Source organism: Pteropus medius, unplaced genomic scaffold, assembly GCF_902729225.1.
Source record: "Pteropus medius unplaced genomic scaffold, Ma_sr-lr_union100, whole genome shotgun sequence".
NCBI classification, from domain to species: Eukaryota; Metazoa; Chordata; class Mammalia; order Chiroptera; family Pteropodidae; genus Pteropus; species Pteropus medius.
The window spans coordinates 2,338-21,983 of NW_024354033.1; the positions used below are offsets into that span (position 1 = coordinate 2,338).

The window sequence follows — 19,646 nt, forward strand, 5'->3', positions numbered from 1 at the left end:
AGGATGGGCATGCGGGCCCCACGGAGTGGGGGAGGTGGGACAGGATGAGCTGAGGGAGGAAGGAGGCAGGCCAAGGTGGCTTGAGAAGGCAGGACTGGGAGCGTGTGAGACATGGTGGCGGTGCACTTTCCGAGGGGAAGCCTGCGGTGCAGGCCTGGCTCTGAGGTGTGAGCGAGCCTCAGGTACTGTTCAGTTCAGCCACTGATGGATGGTCCCTTAACAGCAACACCCTTAGCACCATCACTGTGCCGTTCGGGTCTCACTTGGTGGCAGAGATGGCCCGCCGGGCCATGGGCGTAGAGTCCCTGCACCACCACCAGTCCGTTCAAAAGGATTTCCGAGTGTATGGCAGCATCCTGGCTGTGTAAGTTCTGGAATGGGCCAACGAGGGGGTGGCGGCCAGTGCTCGGGGCCTAAGAGCCAGTCATAGCGGAGAGGGGGCTCTGTAACGGATAGCAGGAAACACTCAAGTGTCAGGTCTCAGGAGGGGGTGTGGTGTGCTGGGGGTGAGACGGAGTCACCCCCTCTAACTTGACTTTTACTCCTCACTTTCAGCAGGTGGATTGCTGATGAACCCGGACCTCTCTTCAAGAATCTGGCAACTCCTTCTTCCAACTGCTTTCCCTCCTGCTGTAAAAAATGTAGCACAAGAGTACCCCCTTCCCCTGTGGTCCACGGTAGGGCTGCGACCTAATCCTGTACACCCTTACTGGGAAGTAGCTAAGATACAGATTTCTGAACAGGGCCTCTCTCTCCCTGTGGCCCCGTTGTTTGCCCATATTGGCCTTTGCTTTCCAAGTCTTCTCCTCTGTCTCTCTGTTGCTTCAGGAATGGGGTGATTAAAGACTCATTAAATGAAGCAGGAAAATCGAGCTAGTATTCTGGGTCTGTTTTTCAGTCACTGCGCCTGCATATTACCTTGTCTTTGTCCTAGGCTTGGAAGGGAGGAGAGGATCTGGGGATTCAGGGAGTGGTACAAAGTAACTGAAGAAAACTAGGAAAAGCAGGACAATGGAAATCAGTTGCGTCTGACATTCACCATTTAGCACAGTTAACATTTTGGAATATCTTTCTTTTAAACTTGTACTTATGCGTTAAATGGGTAACGGTAAGAGAAATATATAGGGTTATTACTCAGGTATTGCTCACAAGCTTCGCATAATTTCTCCTGAATCTTTTCCATTGAACATAGCAATGTGAACTCTTTCTAAAAGTGCTTCAGGAATATGTCTGCGAATCATGTAATTCTTGAACATTTATATTATTTCACTTTCCTTAAATGTTTGTGGCTTATTTTTTTAATGGAATTCTTGTATTGAAGACTTTCCATGAGTGCTTCTTCCAGTAAGCTGGATTCCAGAGGGTAAAGATGTTGACCTGCGTGTTTACTTGTTGTTTCTTTTAAGATTCTTGATCACAATTGCTTTTCAGAAAACGTGACTCTCACCAAATTTCTGGATTCCCCAAATCCTTGTCGCCGTAGGGGTGTTTTCCGAACACGAAAGAGCTTAGTTTCGAGAGAGACGACATAAAACCCAGGGACAGTAGAATGGGAATTTGGGGCTGACTGGACTTGCTTCAGATCGGGGTCGAAGAGGGCTGGGACACTTGGCGTAGTCTTTGGGATGGGGGGGGAGTCAGCTTACTCTTATATTGCTTTTCTCCTGCAACCTGGATATCGTGGACTGGAGAGGAACTGGGAGGTAAAGCGGGGACGCGGACCCCGGTATAAAGGAGAGGCAGCTGCTGCCTTGGTGTCTGCTCCTCACTAGGGGAGGTTGATGGGCCTGGATGTGGACGCTGGGGTGGCATCTGCAGCCATGGGGTGGGGATCAAATGGCCTGGACTGATGTTCCTGTTCTTTCCCTCAGGCATAGGTCCAATCTCAGACCTTGACCTAGGGACCTCCGCATGGCATCAAGGGATCCTGGCACATACAGGAGGTGCCCCAGGGAATGCAGTCCCTGAGCCCTGCCATTGTCCCTAGCTCTAACCACCTGTAGCTGTACCTTACCTGTTACCCTGACGCACATGCAGACACAGAAGTGGACCAGCATTCAGAAGTCCATTAGCCAGTAGGGTGACTGTCCAGGCGAGAAGCCCTGACACCTCTAGATTATGCCCCCCCCACTCCCGAGAGCCGGACGACAGTCCCAGGGCAAGGGAGAGCCCAGGAGGGCTGTGCTAGCAGAGCGCAAAGCAACAGGGACCTGTCAAAGCGGTGGTGTTCCCTGGGCACGACACTTCGTGCCCGGTTGTTACATCCTGAGCACCTCGGCTGACCCGGGCCCACGCCTGCCTAATGGAGGCATCGCAGTGTGTGTGCCGGGCGCCCGGGAGCCCCTGGGCTGAGGCGGCGGGACTGCCGGCCACATCCCTCCAGGGGCTGGCAGGCATCACGGCATGACAGTGCCTGGAGTGCGAAACGACATCGGAGGAGCAGAGTCCATCTATCTGGATTCCCCTAGGGAATGCGCTGTAGGGTCCTAGGGGTCAGGCAAGGCCCAGGTGTGACTCTTACTGGGAACCACCCCAGGGATGGTTTCCGCTCAGCTACGCAGGCTCGCAGGTTCCGAAGGGGACCTGAGATCGGCAAACTTGTCATACGTGAGGGGGACTTTCCTGCCATTGGCACAGGCTCATCGGATCACGCGAAAGTGCGAGGCCGGGCCGGTTTGGTGGAAAACTGTCACATTCCCATGGCCTAAGCGCATCAGGAGGGGGTGGGCGCCACTCCGTAGGCGCAGGCGCACTGGCGAGGGGCGGAGCTTCGTGGGGCGTCCTGATTGGCTACGCCGTCCGCGGGCTCTCTGGGACGGCTCGGAGCCAACCGGCCGACTCCATTTGCACTCGTCGCCGTGCTTGATGCGATGTAGCCGGGCATCTCTAAGCGGCCGGTGTCGCGTGGGCAGTGAGCGTCAGGCCAGGGCCTCCATTTTGTCGGCCTTGGAGCAGAAGGCCGTCGCAGTCAAGAGGGCCTCCGAGGCGAACAGGGAAGTCGAAGCAGCCATACAGGCCATGCAAGGGGTATGGGGTGAGGCTGGTGCGGGGGATGTCCTCGAAGGCCCAGAATACCAGGGTGGCCCCGGTGGGCCCGACTGCCAGATAGAGCCTGATAGCACACAGGGCCAGGATCGGCCTGAGTGGCCCCAGCAGCTTCCTCGCACCTGGCGATCCCTGATGGCCAGGGCGGCGCCTGTGCCCGTGGCAATGAGGGAGGCCCTGTATTCCCAGATGACCAGAGGGTCCTTGGCGCCCATGACGGCCAGGGTGGCGCGGGTGCCCGGGACGATCCGCGCGGCCCTGATGCCCAATACGAGCAGGCTGGCCACCGTGGGCTGGGCGGCCCTGGAGTCGAAGAAAGAGTGGGATCAGCAGCCGTAGGGGCTGACAATGTGGCGCGGGCAGCGTGTGCTTCCGGTTCCGATGGTGACGCAGCTCGAGATGATGTAGGACCAGAAAACCGACCTCTTGTCTTGTATCCTTTCCAATGATGCCGCGAGGCCTGGTGGCCAAGGGATGGGTCAGAGCCATTAGACGAGGCCGCATTTGTAATTTGGGGTCAGGGCACAGGACAACCCCGGGCAGGTGTGTGGTGGCGGCACAAAAATGGGAACAGGGAGGAGAATCTGGTGTAGCCTGGTGGCAGGGTCAGTGGGAGAGTAGAGGAGGCTGGAGGATGGGCATGCGGGCCCCACGGAGTGGGGGAGGTGGGACAGGATGAGCTGAGGGAGGAAGGAGGCAGGCCAAGGTGGCTTGAGAAGGCAGGACTGGGAGCGTGTGAGACATGGTGGCGGTGCACTTTCCGAGGGGAAGCCTGCGGTGCAGGCCTGGCTCTGAGGTGTGAGCGAGCCTCAGGTACTGTTCAGTTCAGCCACTGATGGATGGTCCCTTAACAGCAACACCCTTAGCACCATCACTGTGCCGTTCGGGTCTCACTTGGTGGCAGAGATGGCCCGCCGGGCCATGGACGTAGAGTCCCTGCACCACCACCAGTCCGTTCAAAAGGATTTCCGAGTGTATGGCAGCATCCTGGCTGTGTAAGTTCTGGAATGGGCCAACGAGGGGGTGGCGGCCAGTGCTCGGGGCCTAAGAGCCAGTCATAGCGGAGAGGGGGCTCTGTAACGGATAGCAGGAAACACTCAAGTGTCAGGTCTCAGGAGGGGGTGTGGTGTGCTGGGGGTGAGACGGAGTCACCCCCTCTAACTTGACTTTTACTCCTCGCTTTCAGCAGGTGGATTGCTGATGAACCCGGACCTCTTCAAGAATCTGTCAACTCCTTCTTCCAACTGCTTTCCCTCCTGCTGTAAAAAATGTAGCACAAGAGTACCCCCTTCCCCTGTGGTCCACGGTAGGGCTGCGACCTAATCCTGTACACCCTTACTGGGAAGTAGCTAAGATACAGATTTCTGAACAGGGCCTCTCTCTCCCTGTGGCCCCGTTGTTTGCCCATATTGGCCTTTGCTTTCCAAGTCTTCTCCTCTGTCTCTCTGTTGCTTCAGGAATGGGGTGATTAAAGACTCATTAAATGAAGCAGGAAAATCGAGCTAGTATTCTGGGTCTGTTTTTCAGTCACTGCGCCTGCATATTACCTTGTCTTTGTCCTAGGCTTGGAAGGGAGGAGAGGATCTGGGGATTCAGGGAGTGGTACAAAGTAACTGAAGAAAACTAGGAAAAGCAGGACAATGAAAATCAGTTGCGTCTGACATTCACCATTTAGCACAGTTAACATTTTGGAATATCTTTCTTTTAAACTTGTACTTATGCGTTAAATGGGTAACGGTAAGAGAAATATATAGGGTTATTACTCAGGTATTGCTCACAAGCTTCGCATAATTTCTCCTGAATCTTTTCCATTGAACATAGCAATGTGAACTCTTTCTAAAAGTGCTTCAGGAATATGTCTGCGAATCATGTAATTCTTGAACATTTATATTATTTCACTTTCCTTAAATGTTTGTGGCTTATTTTTTTAATGGAATTCTTGTATTGAAGACTTTCCATGAGTGCTTCTTCCAGTAAGCTGGATTCCAGAGGGTAAAGATGTTGACCTGCGTGTTTACTTGCTGTTTCTTTTAAGATTCTTGATCACAATTGCTTTTCAGAAAACGTGACTCTCACCAAATTTCTGGATTCCCCAAATCCTTGTCGCCGTAGGGGTGTTTTCCGAACACGAAAGAGCTTAGTTTCGAGAGAGACGACATAAAACCCAGGGACAGTAGAATGGGAATTTGGGGCTGACTGGACTTGCTTCAGATCGGGGTCGAAGAGGGCTGGGACACTTGGCGTAGTCTTTGGGATGGGGGGGGGAGTCAGCTTACTCTTATATTGCTTTTCTCCTGCAACCTGGATATCGTGGACTGGAGAGGAACTGGGAGGTAAAGCGGTGACGCGGACCCCGGTATAAAGGAGAGGCAGCTGCTGCCTTGGTGTCTGCTCCTCACTAGGGGAGGTTGATGGGCCTGGATGTGGACGCTGGGGTGGCATCTGCAGCCATGGGGTGGGGATCAAATGGCCTGGACTGATGTTCCTGTTCTTTCCCTCAGGCATAGGTCCAATCTCAGACCTTGACCTAGGGACCTCCGCATGGCATCAAGGGATCCTGGCACATACAGGAGGTGCCCCAGGGAATGCAGTCCCTGAGCCCTGCCATTGTCCCTAGCTCTAACCACCTGTAGCTGTACCTTACCTGTTACCCTGACGCACATGCAGACACAGAAGTGGACCAGCATTCAGAAGTCCATTAGCCAGTAGGGTGACTGTCCAGGCGAGAAGCCCTGACACCTCTAGATTATGCCCCACCCACTCCCGAGAGCCGGACGACAGTCCCAGGGCAAGGGAGAGCCCAGGAGGGCTGTGCTAGCAGAGCGCAAAGCAACAGGGACCTGTCAAAGCGGTGGTGTTCCCTGGGCACGACACTTCGTGCCCGGTTGTTACATCCTGAGCACCTCGGCTGACCCGGGCCCACGCCTGCCTAATGGAGGCATCGCAGTGTGTGTGCCGGGCGCCCGGGAGCCCCTGGGCTGAGGCGGCGGGACTGCCGGCCACATCCCTCCAGGGGCTGGCAGGCATCACGGCATGACAGTGCCTGGAGTGCGAAACGACATCGGAGGAGCAGAGTCCATCTATCTGGATTCCCCCTAGGGAATGCGCTGTAGGGTCCTAGGGGTCAGGCAAGGCCCAGGTGTGACTCTTACTGGGAACCACCCCAGGGATGGTTTCCGCTCAGCTACGCAGGCTCGCAGGTTCCGAAGGGGACCTGAGATCGGCAAACTTGTCATACGTGAGGGGGACTTTCCTGCCATTGGCACAGGCTCATCGGATCACGCGAAAGTGCGAGGCCGGGCCGGTTTGGTGGAAAACTGTCACATTCCCATGGCCTAAGCGCATCAGGAGGGGGTGGGCGCCACTCCGTAGGCGCAGGCGCACTGGCGAGGGGCGGAGCTTCGTGGGGCGTCCTGATTGGCTACGCCGTCCGCGGGCTCTCTGGGACGGCTCGGAGCCAACCGGCCGACTCCATTTGCACTCGATCGCCGTGCTTGGTACGTGCGCCCGGGCATCTCTAGCGGCGGTGTGCGTAAACCGGCGGAACGTCCAGACGGGGCCTCCATTTTGTCAGGCGCGGAGCAGAGAAGGCCGTCGCAGTCAAGATGGCCTCCGAGGCGAACAGGGAAGTCGAAGCAGCCATACAGGCCATGCAAGGGGTATGGGGTGAGGCTGGTGCGGGGGATGTCCTCGAAGGCCCAGAATACCAGGGTGGCCCCGGTGGGCCCGACTGCCAGATAGAGCCTGATAGCACACAGGGCCAGGATAGGCCTGGTGGCCCCAGCAGCCACTGCGCACCTGGCAGTCCTGATGGCCAGGGCGGCGCCTGTGCCCGTGGCAATGAGGGAGGCCCTGTATTCCCAGATGACCAGAGGGTCCTTGGCGCCCATGACGGCCAGGGTGGCGCGGGTGCCCGGGACGATCCGCGCGGCCCTGATGCCCAATACGAGCAGGCTGGCCACCGTGGGCTGGGCGGCCCTGGAGTCGAAGAAAGAGTGGGATCAGCAGCCGTAGGGGCTGACAATGTGGCGCGGGCAGCGTGTGCTTCCGGTTCCGATGGTGACGCAGCTCGAGATGATGTAGGACCAGAAAACCGACCTCTTGTCTTGTATCCTTTCCAATGATGCCGCGAGGCCTGGTGGCCAAGGGATGGGTCAGAGCCATTAGACGAGGCCGCATTTGTAATTTGGGGTCAGGGCACAGGACAACCCCGGGCAGGTGTGTGGTGGCGGCACAAAAATGGGAACAGGGAGGAGAATCTGGTGTAGCCTGGTGGCAGGGTCAGTGGGAGAGTAGAGGAGGCTGGAGGATGGGCATGCGGGCCCCACGGAGTGGGGGAGGTGGGACAGGATGAGCTGAGGGAGGAAGGAGGCAGGCCAAGGTGGCTTGAGAAGGCAGGACTGGGAGCGTGTGAGACAAGGTGGCGGTGCACTTTCCGAGGGGAAGCCTGCGGTGCAGGCCTGGCTCTGAGGTGTGAGCGAGCCTCAGGTACTGTTCAGTTCAGCCACTGATGGATGGTCCCTTAACAGCAACACCCTTAGCACCATCACTGTGCCGTTCGGGTCTCACTTGGTGGCAGAGATGGCCCGCCGGGCCATGGACGTAGAGTCCCTGCACCACCACCAGTCCGTTCAAAAGGATTTCCGAGTGTATGGCAGCATCCTGGCTGTGTAAGTTCTGGAATGGGCCAACGAGGGGGTGGCGGCCAGTGCTCGGGGCCTAAGAGCCAGTCATAGCGGAGAGGGGGCTCTGTAACGGATAGCAGGAAACACTCAAGTGTCAGGTCTCAGGAGGGGGTGTGGTGTGCTGGGGGTGAGACGGAGTCACCCCCTCTAACTTGACTTTTACTCCTCACTTTCAGCAGGTGGATTGCTGATGAACCCGGACCTCTTCAAGAATCTGTCAACTCCTTCTTCCAACTGCTTTCCCTCCTGCTGTAAAAAATGTAGCACAAGAGTACCCCCTTCCCCTGTGGTCCACGGTAGGGCTGCGACCTAATCCTGTACACCCTTACTGGGAAGTAGCTAAGATACAGATTTCTGAACAGGGCCTCTCTCTCCCTGTGGCCCCGTTGTTTGCCCATATTGGCCTTTGCTTTCCAAGTCTTCTCCTCTGTCTCTCTGTTGCTTCAGGAATGGGGTGATTAAAGACTCATTAAATGAAGCAGGAAAATCGAGCTAGTATTCTGGGTCTGTTTTTCAGTCACTGCGCCTGCATATTACCTTGTCTTTGTCCTAGGCTTGGAAGGGAGGAGAGGATCTGGGGATTCAGGGAGTGGTACAAAGTAACTGAAGAAAACTAGGAAAAGCAGGACAATGAAAATCAGTTGCGTCTGACATTCACCATTTAGCACAGTTAACATTTTGGAATATCTTTCTTTTAAACTTGTACTTATGCGTTAAATGGGTAACGGTAAGAGAAATATATAGGGTTATTACTCAGGTATTGCTCACAAGCTTCGCATAATTTCTCCTGAATCTTTTCCATTGAACATAGCAATGTGAACTCTTTCTAAAAGTGCTTCAGGAATATGTCTGCGAATCATGTAATTCTTGAACATTTATATTATTTCACTTTCCTTAAATGTTTGTGGCTTATTTTTTTAATGGAATTCTTGTATTGAAGACTTTCCATGAGTGCTTCTTCCAGTAAGCTGGATTCCAGAGGGTAAAGATGTTGACCTGCGTGTTTACTTGTTGTTTCTTTTAAGATTCTTGATCACAATTGCTTTTCAGAAAACGTGACTCTCACCAAATTTCTGGATTCCCCAAATCCTTGTCGCCGTAGGGGTGTTTTCCGAACACGAAAGAGCTTAGTTTCGAGAGAGACGACATAAAACCCAGGGACAGTAGAATGGGAATTTGGGGCTGACTGGACTTGCTTCAGATCGGGGTCGAAGAGGGCTGGGACACTTGGCGTAGTCTTTGGGATGGGGGGGGAGTCAGCTTACTCTTATATTGCTTTTCTCCTGCAACCTGGATATCGTGGACTGGAGAGGAACTGGGAGGTAAAGCGGGGACGCGGACCCCGGTATAAAGGAGAGGCAGCTGCTGCCTTGGTGTCTGCTCCTCACTAGGGGAGGTTGATGGGCCTGGATGTGGACGCTGGGGTGGCATCTGCAGCCATGGGGTGGGGATCAAATGGCCTGGACTGATGTTCCTGTTCTTTCCCTCAGGCATAGGTCCAATCTCAGACCTTGACCTAGGGACCTCCGCATGGCATCAAGGGATCCTGGCACATACAGGAGGTGCCCCAGGGAATGCAGTCCCTGAGCCCTGCCATTGTCCCTAGCTCTAACCACCTGTAGCTGTACCTTACCTGCTACCCTGACGCACATGCAGACACAGAAGTGGACCAGCATTCAGAAGTCCATTAGCCAGTAGGGTGACTGTCCAGGCGAGAAGCCCTGACACCTCTAGATTATGCCCCACCCACTCCCGAGAGCCGGACGACAGTCCCAGGGCAAGGGAGAGCCCAGGAGGGCTGTGCTAGCAGAGCGCAAAGCAACAGGGACCTGTCAAAGCGGTGGTGTTCCCTGGGCACGACACTTCGTGCCCGGTTGTTACATCCTGAGCACCTCGGCTGACCCGGGCCCACGCCTGCCTAATGGAGGCATCGCAGTGTGTGTGCCGGGCGCCCGGGAGCCCCTGGGCTGAGGCGGCGGGACTGCCGGCCACATCCCTCCAGGGGCTGGCAGGCATCACGGCATGACAGTGCCTGGAGTGCGAAACGACATCGGAGGAGCAGAGTCCATCTATCTGGATTCCCCCTAGGGAATGCGCTGTAGGGTCCTAGGGGTCAGGCAAGGCCCAGGTAAATTTTTACTGGGAACCACCCAGGATGAGCCTGCCAGCTACGCAGGCTCGCAGGTTCCGGCGGGGACCTGAGATCGCAAACTTGTCATAATGCGGAGGGGGACTTTCCTGCCATTGGCACAGGCTCATCGATCACGCGAAAGCGGCGGTGTCGGGCCGTTTGGTGGAAAACTGTCACATTCGGCGGCTTCCGCGCATCAGGGAGGGGGTGGGCGCCACTGTGAGGCGAGGCGACTGGCGCAGGGCGAGCCGCGGGGGCGTCTCTGGATTGGCTACGCCGTCCGCCGCTCTGGGACGGCTCGGAGCCAAACCGCCCACTCCATTTGTAATTCCCATCGCCGCGGCTGGTACGCGCCCGGCATCTCTAGCGTAAGGTGTGCGTGAACCGGCGGAATTCAGACGGGCCTCCATTTTGCCGTATGAGAGAAGGCCGCCGAAGCCAAGATGGCTCCCGGAGGCTTAACAGGGAAGTCGGCAGCCATACAGGCCATGGGCGCAAGGGTGAGGCTGGCGCGGGGATGTCCTCGGCGTCTAGAATACTGGCGGGTGTTCTGCACCACTGGCCAGATAGAGCCTCGATAACACAGGCCAGGATAGGCCTGGTGGCCCCAGCAGCCACCAAGACCTGGCAGTCCCGATGGCCAGGGCGGCTCTTGTGCCCGGCAATGAGGAGGCCTCTGTAGGCCCCAGATGACCAGAGGGTCCTTGGCTTCATGACGCTCAGGGTGGCGCTGGTGCCTCGATCCATCCGCATGCCCATGCCCAATACGAGCAGGTTGCCACCGTGGGCTGGGCGCCCTGAGTCGAAGAAAAGAGGGATCAGCAAGTCGTAGGGGCTGACAATGTATGCTGGCAGCGTGAAAGCCCGGTCCGGAAGGGCATTTGAAGTCGATGATGTAGGGACTGGTGAAACCGACCTCTTTGTCTTGTATCCTTCCAATGATGCCGAGGCCTGGTGGCCAAGGGATGGGTCAGGAGCCATTAGACCAGGCCGCATTTGTAATTTGGGGTCAGGGCACAGGACAACCCCGGGCAGGTGTGTGGGGGCGGCACAAAAATGGGAACAGGGAGGAGAATCTGGTGTAGCCTGGTGGCAGGGTCAGTGGGAGAGTAGAGGAGGCTGGAGGATGGGCATGCGGGCCCCACGGAGTGGGGGAGGTGGGACAGGATGAGCTGAGGGAGGAAGGAGGCAGGCCAAGGTGGCTTGAGAAGGCAGGACTGGGAGCGTGTGAGACAAGGTGGCGGTGCACTTTCCGAGGGGAAGCCTGCGGTGCAGGCCTGGCTCTGAGGTGTGAGCGAGCCTCAGGTACTGTTCAGTTCAGCCACTGATGGATGGTCCTTTAACAGCAACAACACCCTAGCAATCATCACTGTGCCGCTTGGGTCTCACTCCAGGCAGAGATGGCCCGCCGGGGCCAGGGAGTCCTGCACCCACCACCAGTCCTGCCTGGGCAAAAAGGATTTCGAGTATGGCAGCATCCTGGCTGTGTTCTGGGAATGGGCCAACGAGGGGTGGCTGCCAGTGCTCGGGGCCCAAGAGCCAGTCATAGCTGAGAGGGGGCTCAACGATAGCAGGAAACACTCAAGGCTGGGTCTCAGAGGTGTGGTGTGCTGGGGTGAGACGGAGTCACCCCCTAACTTGACTTTTACTCAAGCCAGCAGGCGGTGGGATTGCCGATGAACCCGCTCTTCAAGACCTGTCACCTCTTCTTCCAACTGCTTCCTCCTGCTGTAAAAAAATGGAAAATAAGAGTACCCTTCCCCTGTGGTCCGCAGGGGCTGCGACCTAATCCTGTACACCCTTACCAGTTAGCATATATGATTTCTGAACAGGCCTCTCTCCCTGTGGTCTCATGGTTTGCCCATATTGGCCTTTGCTTTCCAAGTCTTCTCCTCTGTCTCTCTGTTGCTTCAGGATTGGGGTGATTAAAGACTCATTAAATGAAGCAGGAAAATCGAGCTAGTATTCTGGGTCTGTTTTTCAGTCACTGCGCCTGCATATTACCTTGTCTTTGTCCTAGGCTTGGAAGGGAGGAGAGGATCTGGGGATTCAGGGAGTGGTACAAAGTAACTGAAGAAAACTAGGAAAAGCAGGACAATGAAAATCAGTTGCGTCTGACATTCACCATTTAGCACAGTTAACATTTTGGAATATCTTTCTTTTAAACTTGTACTTATGCGTTAAATGGGTAACGGTAAGAGAAATATATAGGGTTATTACTCAGGTATTGCTCACAAGCTTCGCATAATTTCTCCTGAATCTTTTCCATTGAACATAGCAATGTGAACTCTTTCTAAAAGTGCTTCAGGAATATGTCTGCGAATCATGTAATTCTTGAACATTTATATTATTTCACTTTCCTTAAATGTTTGTGGCTTATTTTTTTAATGGAATTCTTGTATTGAAGACTTTCCATGAGTGCTTCTTCCAGTAAGCTGGATTCCAGAGGGTAAAGATGTTGACCTGCGTGTTTACTTGCTGTTTCTTTTAAGATTCTTGATCACAATTGCTTTTCAGAAAACGTGACTCTCACCAAATTTCTGGATTCCCCAAATCCTTGTCGCCGTAGGGGTGTTTTCCGAACACGAAAGAGCTTAGTTTCGAGAGAGACGACATAAAACCCAGGGACAGTAGAATGGGAATTTGGGGCTGACTGGACTTGCTTCAGATCGGGGTCGAAGAGGGCTGGGACACTTGGCGTAGTCTTTGGGATGGGGGGGGAGTCAGCTTACTCTTATATTGCTTTTCTCCTGCAACCTGGATATCGTGGACTGGAGAGGAACTGGGAGGTAAAGCGGTGACGCGGACCCCGGTATAAAGGAGAGGCAGCTGCTGCCTTGGTGTCTGCTCCTCACTAGGGGAGGTTGATGGGCCTGGATGTGGACGCTGGGGTGGCATCTGCAGCCATGGGGTGGGGATCAAATGGCCTGGACTGATGTTCCTGTTCTTTCCCTCAGGCATAGGTCCAATCTCAGACCTTGACCTAGGGACCTCCGCATGGCATCAAGGGATCCTGGCACATACAGGAGGTGCCCCAGGGAATGCAGTCCCTGAGCCCTGCCATTGTCCCTAGCTCTAACCACCTGTAGCTGTACCTTACCTGTTACCCTGACGCACATGCAGACACAGAAGTGGACCAGCATTCAGAAGTCCATTAGCCAGTAGGGTGACTGTCCAGGCGAGAAGCCCTGACACCCCTAGATTATGCCCCACCCACTCCCGAGAGCCGGACGACAGTCCCAGGGCAAGGGAGAGCCCAGGAGGGCTGTGCTAGCAGAGCGCAAAGCAACAGGGACCTGTCAAAGCGGTGGTGTTCCCTGGGCACGACACTTCGTGCCCGGTTGTTACATCCTGAGCACCTCGGCTGACCCGGGCCCACGCCTGCCTAATGGAGGCATCGCAGTGTGTGTGCCGGGCGCCCGGGAGCCCCTGGGCTGAGGCGGCGGGACTGCCGGCCACATCCCTCCAGGGGCTGGCAGGCATCACGGCATGACAGTGCCTGGAGTGCGAAACGACATCGGAGGAGCAGAGTCCATCTATCTGGATTCCCCTAGGGAATGCGCTGTAGGGTCCTAGGGGTCAGGCAAGGCCCAGGTGTGACTCTTACTGGGAACCACCCCAGGGATGGTTTCCGCTCAGCTACGCAGGCTCGCAGGTTCCGAAGGGGACCTGAGATCGGCAAACTTGTCATACGTGAGGGGGACTTTCCTGCCATTGGCACAGGCTCATCGGATCACGCGAAAGTGCGAGGCCGGGCCGGTTTGGTGGAAAACTGTCACATTCCCATGGCCTAAGCGCATCAGGAGGGGGTGGGCGCCATTCCGTAGGCGCAGGCGCACTGGCGAGGGGCGGAGCTTCGTGGGGCGTCCTGATTGGCTACGCCGTCCGCGGGCTCTCTGGGACGGCTCGGAGCCAACCGGCCGACTCCATTTGCACTCGATCGCCGTGCTTGGTACGTGCGCCCGGGCATCTCTAGCGGCGGTGTGCGTGAACCGGCGGAACGTCCAGACGGGGCCTCCATTTTGTCAGGCGCGGAGCAGAGAAGGCCGTCGCAGTCAAGATGGCCTCCGAGGCGAACAGGGAAGTCGAAGCAGCCATACAGGCCATGCAAGGGGTATGGGGTGAGGCTGGTGCGGGGGATGTCCTCGAAGGCCCAGAATACCAGGGTGGCCCCGGTGGGCCCGACTGCCAGATAGAGCCTGATAGCACACAGGGCCAGGATAGGCCTGGTGGCCCCAGCAGCCACTGCGCACCTGGCAGTCCTGATGGCCAGGGCGGCGCCTGTGCCCGTGGCAATGAGGGAGGCCCTGTATTCCCAGATGACCAGAGGGTCCTTGGCGCCCATGACGGCCAGGGTGGCGCGGGTGCCCGGGACGATCCGCGCGGCCCTGATGCCCAATACGAGCAGGCTGGCCACCGTGGGCTGGGCGGCCCTGGAGTCGAAGAAAGAGTGGGATCAGCAGCCGTAGGGGCTGACAATGTGGCGCGGGCAGCGTGTGCTTCCGGTTCCGATGGTGACGCAGCTCGAGATGATGTAGGACCAGAAAACCGACCTCTTGTCTTGTATCCTTTCCAATGATGCCGCGAGGCCTGGTGGCCAAGGGATGGGTCAGAGCCATTAGACGAGGCCGCATTTGTAATTTGGGGTCAGGGCACAGGACAACCCCGGGCAGGTGTGTGGTGGCGGCACAAAAATGGGAACAGGGAGGAGAATCTGGTGTAGCCTGGTGGCAGGGTCAGTGGGAGAGTAGAGGAGGCTGGAGGATGGGCATGCGGGCCCCACGGAGTGGGGGAGGTGGGACAGGATGAGCTGAGGGAGGAAGGAGGCAGGCCAAGGTGGCTTGAGAAGGCAGGACTGGGAGCGTGTGAGACATGGTGGCGGTGCACTTTCCGAGGGGAAGCCTGCGGTGCAGGCCTGGCTCTGAGGTGTGAGCGAGCCTCAGGTACTGTTCAGTTCAGCCACTGATGGATGGTCCCTTAACAGCAACACCCTTAGCACCATCACTGTGCCGTTCGGGTCTCACTTGGTGGCAGAGATGGCCCGCCTGGCCATGGACGTAGAGTCCCTGCACCACCACCAGTCCGTGCAAAAGGATTTCCGAGTGTATGGCAGCATCCTGGCTGTGTAAGTTCTGGAATGGGCCAACGAGGGGGTGGCGGCCAGTGCTCGGGGCCTAAGAGCCAGTCATAGCGGAGAGGGGGCTCTGTAACGGATAGCAGGAAACACTCAAGTGTCAGGTCTCAGGAGGGGGTGTGGTGTGCTGGGGGTGAGACGGAGTCACCCCCTCTAACTTGACTTTTACTCCTCACTTTCAGCAGGTGGATTGCTGATGAACCCGGACCTCTTCAAGAATCTGTCAACTCCTTCTTCCAACTGCTTTCCCTCCTGCTGTAAAAAATGTAGCACAAGAGTACCCCCTTCCCCTGTGGTCCACGGTAGGGCTGCGACCTAATCCTGTACACCCTTACTGGGAAGTAGCTAAGATACAGATTTCTGAACAGGGCCTCTCTCTCCCTGTGGCCCCGTTGTTTGCCCATATTGGCCTTTGCTTTCCAAGTCTTCTCCTCTGTCTCTCTGTTGCTTCAGGAATGGGGTGATTAAAGACTCATTAAATGAAGCAGGAAAATCGAGCTAGTATTCTGGGTCTGTTTTTCAGTCACTGCGCCTGCATATTACCTTGTCTTTGTCCTAGGCTTGGAAGGGAGGAGAGGATCTGGGGATTCAGGGAGTGGTACAAAGTAACTGAAGAAAACTAGGAAAAGCAGGACAATGAAAATCAGTTGCGTCTGACATTCACCATTTAGCACAGTTAACATTTTGGAATATCTTTCTTTTAAACTTGTACTTATGCGTTAAATGGGTAACGGTAAGAGAAATATATAGGGTTATTACTCAGGTATTGCTCACAAGCTTCATAATTTCTCCTGAATCTTTTCCATTGAACATAGCAATGTGAACTCTTTCTAAAAGTGCTTCAGGAATATGTCTGCGAATCATGTAATTCTTGAACATTTATATTATTTCACTTTCCTTAAATGTTTGTGGCTTATTTTTTTAATGGAATTCTTGTATTGAAGACTTTCCATGAGTGCTTCTTCCAGTAAGCTGGATTCCAGAGGGTAAAGATGTTGACCTGCGTGTTTACTTGCTGTTTCTTTTAAGATTCTTGATCACAATTGCTTTTCAGAAAACGTGACTCTCACCAAATTTCTGGATTCCCCAAATCCTTGTCGCCGTAGGGGTGTTTTCCGAACACGAAAGAGCTTAGTTTCGAGAGAGACGACATAAAACCCAGGGACAGTAGAATGGGAATTTGGGGCTGACTGGACTTGCTTCAGATCGGGGTCGAAGAGGGCTGGGACACTTGGCGTAGTCTTTGGGATGGGGGGGGAGTCAGCTTACTCTTATATTGCTTTTCTCCTGCAACCTGGATATCGTGGACTGGAGAGGAACTGGGAGGTAAAGCGGGGACGCGGACCCCGGTATAAAGGAGAGGCAGCTGCTGCCTTGGTGTCTGCTCCTCACTAGGGGAGGTTGATGGGCCTGGATGTGGACGCTGGGGTGGCATCTGCAGCCATGGGGTGGGGATCAAATGGCCTGGACTGATGTTCCTGTTCTTTCCCTCAGGCATAGGTCCAATCTCAGACCTTGACCTAGGGACCTCCGCATGGCATCAAGGGATCCTGGCACATACAGGAGGTGCCCCAGGGAATGCAGTCCCTGAGCCCTGCCATTGTCCCTAGCTCTAACCACCTGTAGCTGTACCTTACCTGTTACCCTGACGCACATGCAGACACAGAAGTGGACCAGCATTCAGAAGTCCATTAGCCAGTAGGGTGACTGTCCAGGCGAGAAGCCCTGACACCCCTAGATTATGCCCCACCCACTCCCGAGAGCCGGACGACAGTCCCAGGGCAAGGGAGAGCCCAGGAGGGCTGTGCTAGCAGAGCGCAAAGCAACAGGGACCTGTCAAAGCGGTGGTGTTCCCTGGGCACGACACTTCGTGCCCGGTTGTTACATCCTGAGCACCTCGGCTGACCCGGGCCCACGCCTGCCTAATGGAGGCATCGCAGTGTGTGTGCCGGGCGCCCGGGAGCCCCTGGGCTGAGGCGGCGGGACTGCCGGCCACATCCCTCCAGGGGCTGGCAGGCATCACGGCATGACAGTGCCTGGAGTGCGAAACGACATCGGAGGAGCAGAGTCCATCTATCTGGATTCCCCCTAGGGAATGCGCTGTAGGGTCCTAGGGGTCAGGCAAGGCCCAGGTGTGACTCTTACTGGGAACCACCCCAGGGATGGTTTCCGCTCAGCTACGCAGGCTCGCAGGTTCCGAAGGGGACCTGAGATCGGCAAACTTGTCATACGTGAGGGGGACTTTCCTGCCATTGGCACAGGCTCATCGGATCACGCGAAAGTGCGAGGCCGGGCCGGTTTGGTGGAAAACTGTCACATTCCCATGGCCTAAGCGCATCAGGAGGGGGTGGGCGCCATTCCGTAGGCGCAGGCGCACTGGCGAGGGGCGGAGCTTCGTGGGGCGTCCTGATTGGCTACGCCGTCCGCGGGCTCTCTGGGACGGCTCGGAGCCAACCGGCCGACTCCATTTGCACTCGATCGCCGTGCTTGGTACGTGCGCCCGGGCATCTCTAGCGGCGGTGTGCGTGAACCGGCGGAACGTCCAGACGGGGCCTCCATTTTGTCAGGCGCGGAGCAGAGAAGGCCGTCGCAGTCAAGATGGCCTCCGAGGCGAACAGGGAAGTCGAAGCAGCCATACAGGCCATGCAAGGGGTATGGGGTGAGGCTGGTGCGGGGGATGTCCTCGAAGGCCCAGAATACCAGGGTGGCCCCGGTGGGCCCGACTGCCAGATAGAGCCTGATAGCACACAGGGCCAGGATAGGCCTGGTGGCCCCAGCAGCCACTGCGCACCTGGCAGTCCTGATGGCCAGGGCGGCGCCTGTGCCCGTGGCAATGAGGGAGGCCCTGTATTCCCAGATGACCAGAGGGTCCTTGGCGCCCATGACGGCCAGGGTGGCGCGGGTGCCCGGGACGATCCGCGCGGCCCTGATGCCCAATACGAGCAGGCTGGCCACCGTGGGCTGGGCGGCCCTGGAGTCGAAGAAAGAGTGGGATCAGCAGCCGTAGGGGCTGACAATGTGGCGCGGGCAGCGTGTGCTTTCGGTTCCGATGGTGACGCAGCTCGAGATGATGTAGGACCAGAAAACCGACCTCTTGTCTTGTATCCTTTCCAATGATGCCGCGAGGCCTGGTGGCCAAGGGATGGGTCAGAGCCATTAGACGAGGCCGCATTTGTAATTTGGGGACAACCCCGGGCAGGTGTGTGGTGGCGGCACAAAAATGGGAACAGGGAGGAGAATCTGGTGTAGCCTGGTGGCAGGGTCAGTGGGAGAGTAGAGGAGGCTGGAGGATGGGCATGCGGGCCCCACGGAGTGGGGGAGGTGGGACAGGATGAGCTGAGGGAGGAAGGAGGCAGGCCAAGGTGGCTTGAGAAGGCAGGACTGGGAGCGTGTGAGACATGGTGGCGGTGCACTTTCCGAGGGGAAGCCTGCGGTGCAGGCCTGGCTCTGAGGTGTGAGCGAGCCTCAGGTACTGTTCAGTTCAGCCACTGATGGATGGTCCCTTAACAGCAACACCCTTAGCACCATCACTGTGCCGTTCGGGTCTCACTTGGTGGCAGAGATGGCCCGCCGGGCCATGGACGTAGAGTCCCTGCACCACCACCAGTCCGTTCAAAAGGATTTCCGAGTGTATGGCAGCATCCTGGCTGTGTAAGTTCTGGAATGGGCCAACGAGGGGGTGGCGGCCAGTGCTCGGGGCCTAAGAGCCAGTCATAGCGGAGAGGGGGCTCTGTAACGGATAGCAGGAAACACTCAAGTGTCAGGTCTCAGGAGGGGGTGTGGTGTGCTGGGGGTGAGACGGAGTCACCCCCTCTAACTTGACTTTTACTCCTCGCTTTCAGCAGGTGGATTGCTGATGAACCCGGACCTCTTCAAGAATCTGTCAACTCCTTCTTCCAACTGCTTTCCCTCCTGCTGTAAAAAATGTAGCACAAGAGTACCCCCTTCCCCTGTGGTCCACGGTAGGGCTGCGACCTAATCCTGTACACCCTTACTGGGAAGTAGCTAAGATACAGATTTCTGAACAGGGCCTCTCTCTCCCTGTGGCCCCGTTGTTTGCCCATATTGGCCTTTGCTTTCCAAGTCTTCTCCTCTGTCTCTCTGTTGCTTCAGGAATGGGGTGATTAAAGACTCATTAAATGAAGCAGGAAAATCGAGCTAGTATTCTGGGTCTGTTTTTCAGTCACTGCGCCTGCATATTACCTTGTCTTTGTCCTAGGCTTGGAAGGGAGGAGAGGATCTGGGGATTCAGGGAGTGGTACAAAGTAACTGAAGAAAACTAGGAAAAGCAGGACAATGAAAATCAGTTGCGTCTGACATTCACCATTTAGCACAGTTAACATTTTGGAATATCTTTCTTTTAAACTTGTACTTATGCGTTAAATGGGTAACGGTAAGAGAAATATATAGGGTTATTACTCAGGTATTGCTCACAAGCTTCGCATAATTTCTCCTGAATCTTTTCCATTGAACATAGCAATGTGAACTCTTTCTAAAAGTGCTTCAGGAATATGTCTGCGAATCATGTAATTCTTGAACATTTATATTATTTCACTTTCCTTAAATGTTTGTGGCTTATTTTTTTAATGGAATTCTTGTATTGAAGACTTTCCATGAGTGCTTCTTCCAGTAAGCTGGATTCCAGAGGGTA

The 19,646-nt window shown here is 55.8% G+C and overlaps 3 protein-coding genes across 3 annotated transcripts; all 3 read left to right on the forward strand.

Annotated features, from left to right (window-relative positions):
• The first annotated feature begins 290 nt into the window (after nt 1-290).
• On the forward strand, nt 291-4,454 carry LOC120594052 (EKC/KEOPS complex subunit LAGE3-like). Its single transcript, XM_039852084.1, has 5 exons — nt 291-364; nt 2,537-2,657; nt 3,189-3,478; nt 3,912-4,040; nt 4,232-4,454. Exons 1-5 carry the CDS (start codon nt 291-293, stop codon nt 4,308-4,310), a joined length of 693 nt encoding a protein of 230 aa, XP_039708018.1. The 3' UTR covers nt 4,311-4,454.
• A 2,176-nt stretch (nt 4,455-6,630) lies between these two features.
• LOC120594055 (EKC/KEOPS complex subunit LAGE3-like) lies at nt 6,631-8,129 on the forward strand. Its single transcript, XM_039852087.1, has 3 exons — nt 6,631-7,153; nt 7,587-7,715; nt 7,907-8,129. Exons 1-3 carry the CDS (start codon nt 6,651-6,653, stop codon nt 7,983-7,985), a joined length of 711 nt encoding a protein of 236 aa, XP_039708021.1. The 5' UTR covers nt 6,631-6,650; the 3' UTR covers nt 7,986-8,129.
• A 4,636-nt stretch (nt 8,130-12,765) lies between these two features.
• LOC120594053 (putative cuticle collagen 145) lies at nt 12,766-15,256 on the forward strand. The gene is made up of 3 exons (XM_039852085.1): nt 12,766-14,424; nt 14,858-14,986; nt 15,181-15,256. Exons 1-3 carry the CDS (start codon nt 13,922-13,924, stop codon nt 15,254-15,256), a joined length of 708 nt encoding a protein of 235 aa, XP_039708019.1. The 5' UTR covers nt 12,766-13,921.
• Nucleotides 15,257-19,646: the final 4,390 nt, after the last annotated feature.

Bases quoted from the DNA above. Each gene is read 5' to 3' on its own strand.
- LOC120594052 (XM_039852084.1), top strand. From the start codon at position 291: ATGGGCGTAGAGTCCCTGCACCACCACCAGTCCGTTCAAAAGGATTTC. The intron at 365-2,536 runs GTAAGTTCTGGA...GAACCACCCCAG, and splicing joins TATGGCAGCATCCTGGCTGT to GGATGGTTTCCGCTCAGCTA. The intron at 2,658-3,188 runs GTGCGAGGCCGG...CCTGATGGCCAG, and splicing joins GCTCATCGGATCACGCGAAA to GGCGGCGCCTGTGCCCGTGG.
- LOC120594055 (XM_039852087.1), top strand. From the start codon at position 6,651: ATGGCCTCCGAGGCGAACAGGGAAGTCGAAGCAGCCATACAGGCCATG. The intron at 7,154-7,586 runs GTATCCTTTCCA...CAACACCCTTAG, and splicing joins GAAAACCGACCTCTTGTCTT to CACCATCACTGTGCCGTTCG. The intron at 7,716-7,906 runs GTAAGTTCTGGA...CCTCACTTTCAG, and splicing joins TATGGCAGCATCCTGGCTGT to CAGGTGGATTGCTGATGAAC.
- LOC120594053 (XM_039852085.1), top strand. From the start codon at position 13,922: ATGGCCTCCGAGGCGAACAGGGAAGTCGAAGCAGCCATACAGGCCATG. The intron at 14,425-14,857 runs GTATCCTTTCCA...CAACACCCTTAG, and splicing joins GAAAACCGACCTCTTGTCTT to CACCATCACTGTGCCGTTCG. The intron at 14,987-15,180 runs GTAAGTTCTGGA...CACTTTCAGCAG, and splicing joins TATGGCAGCATCCTGGCTGT to GTGGATTGCTGATGAACCCG.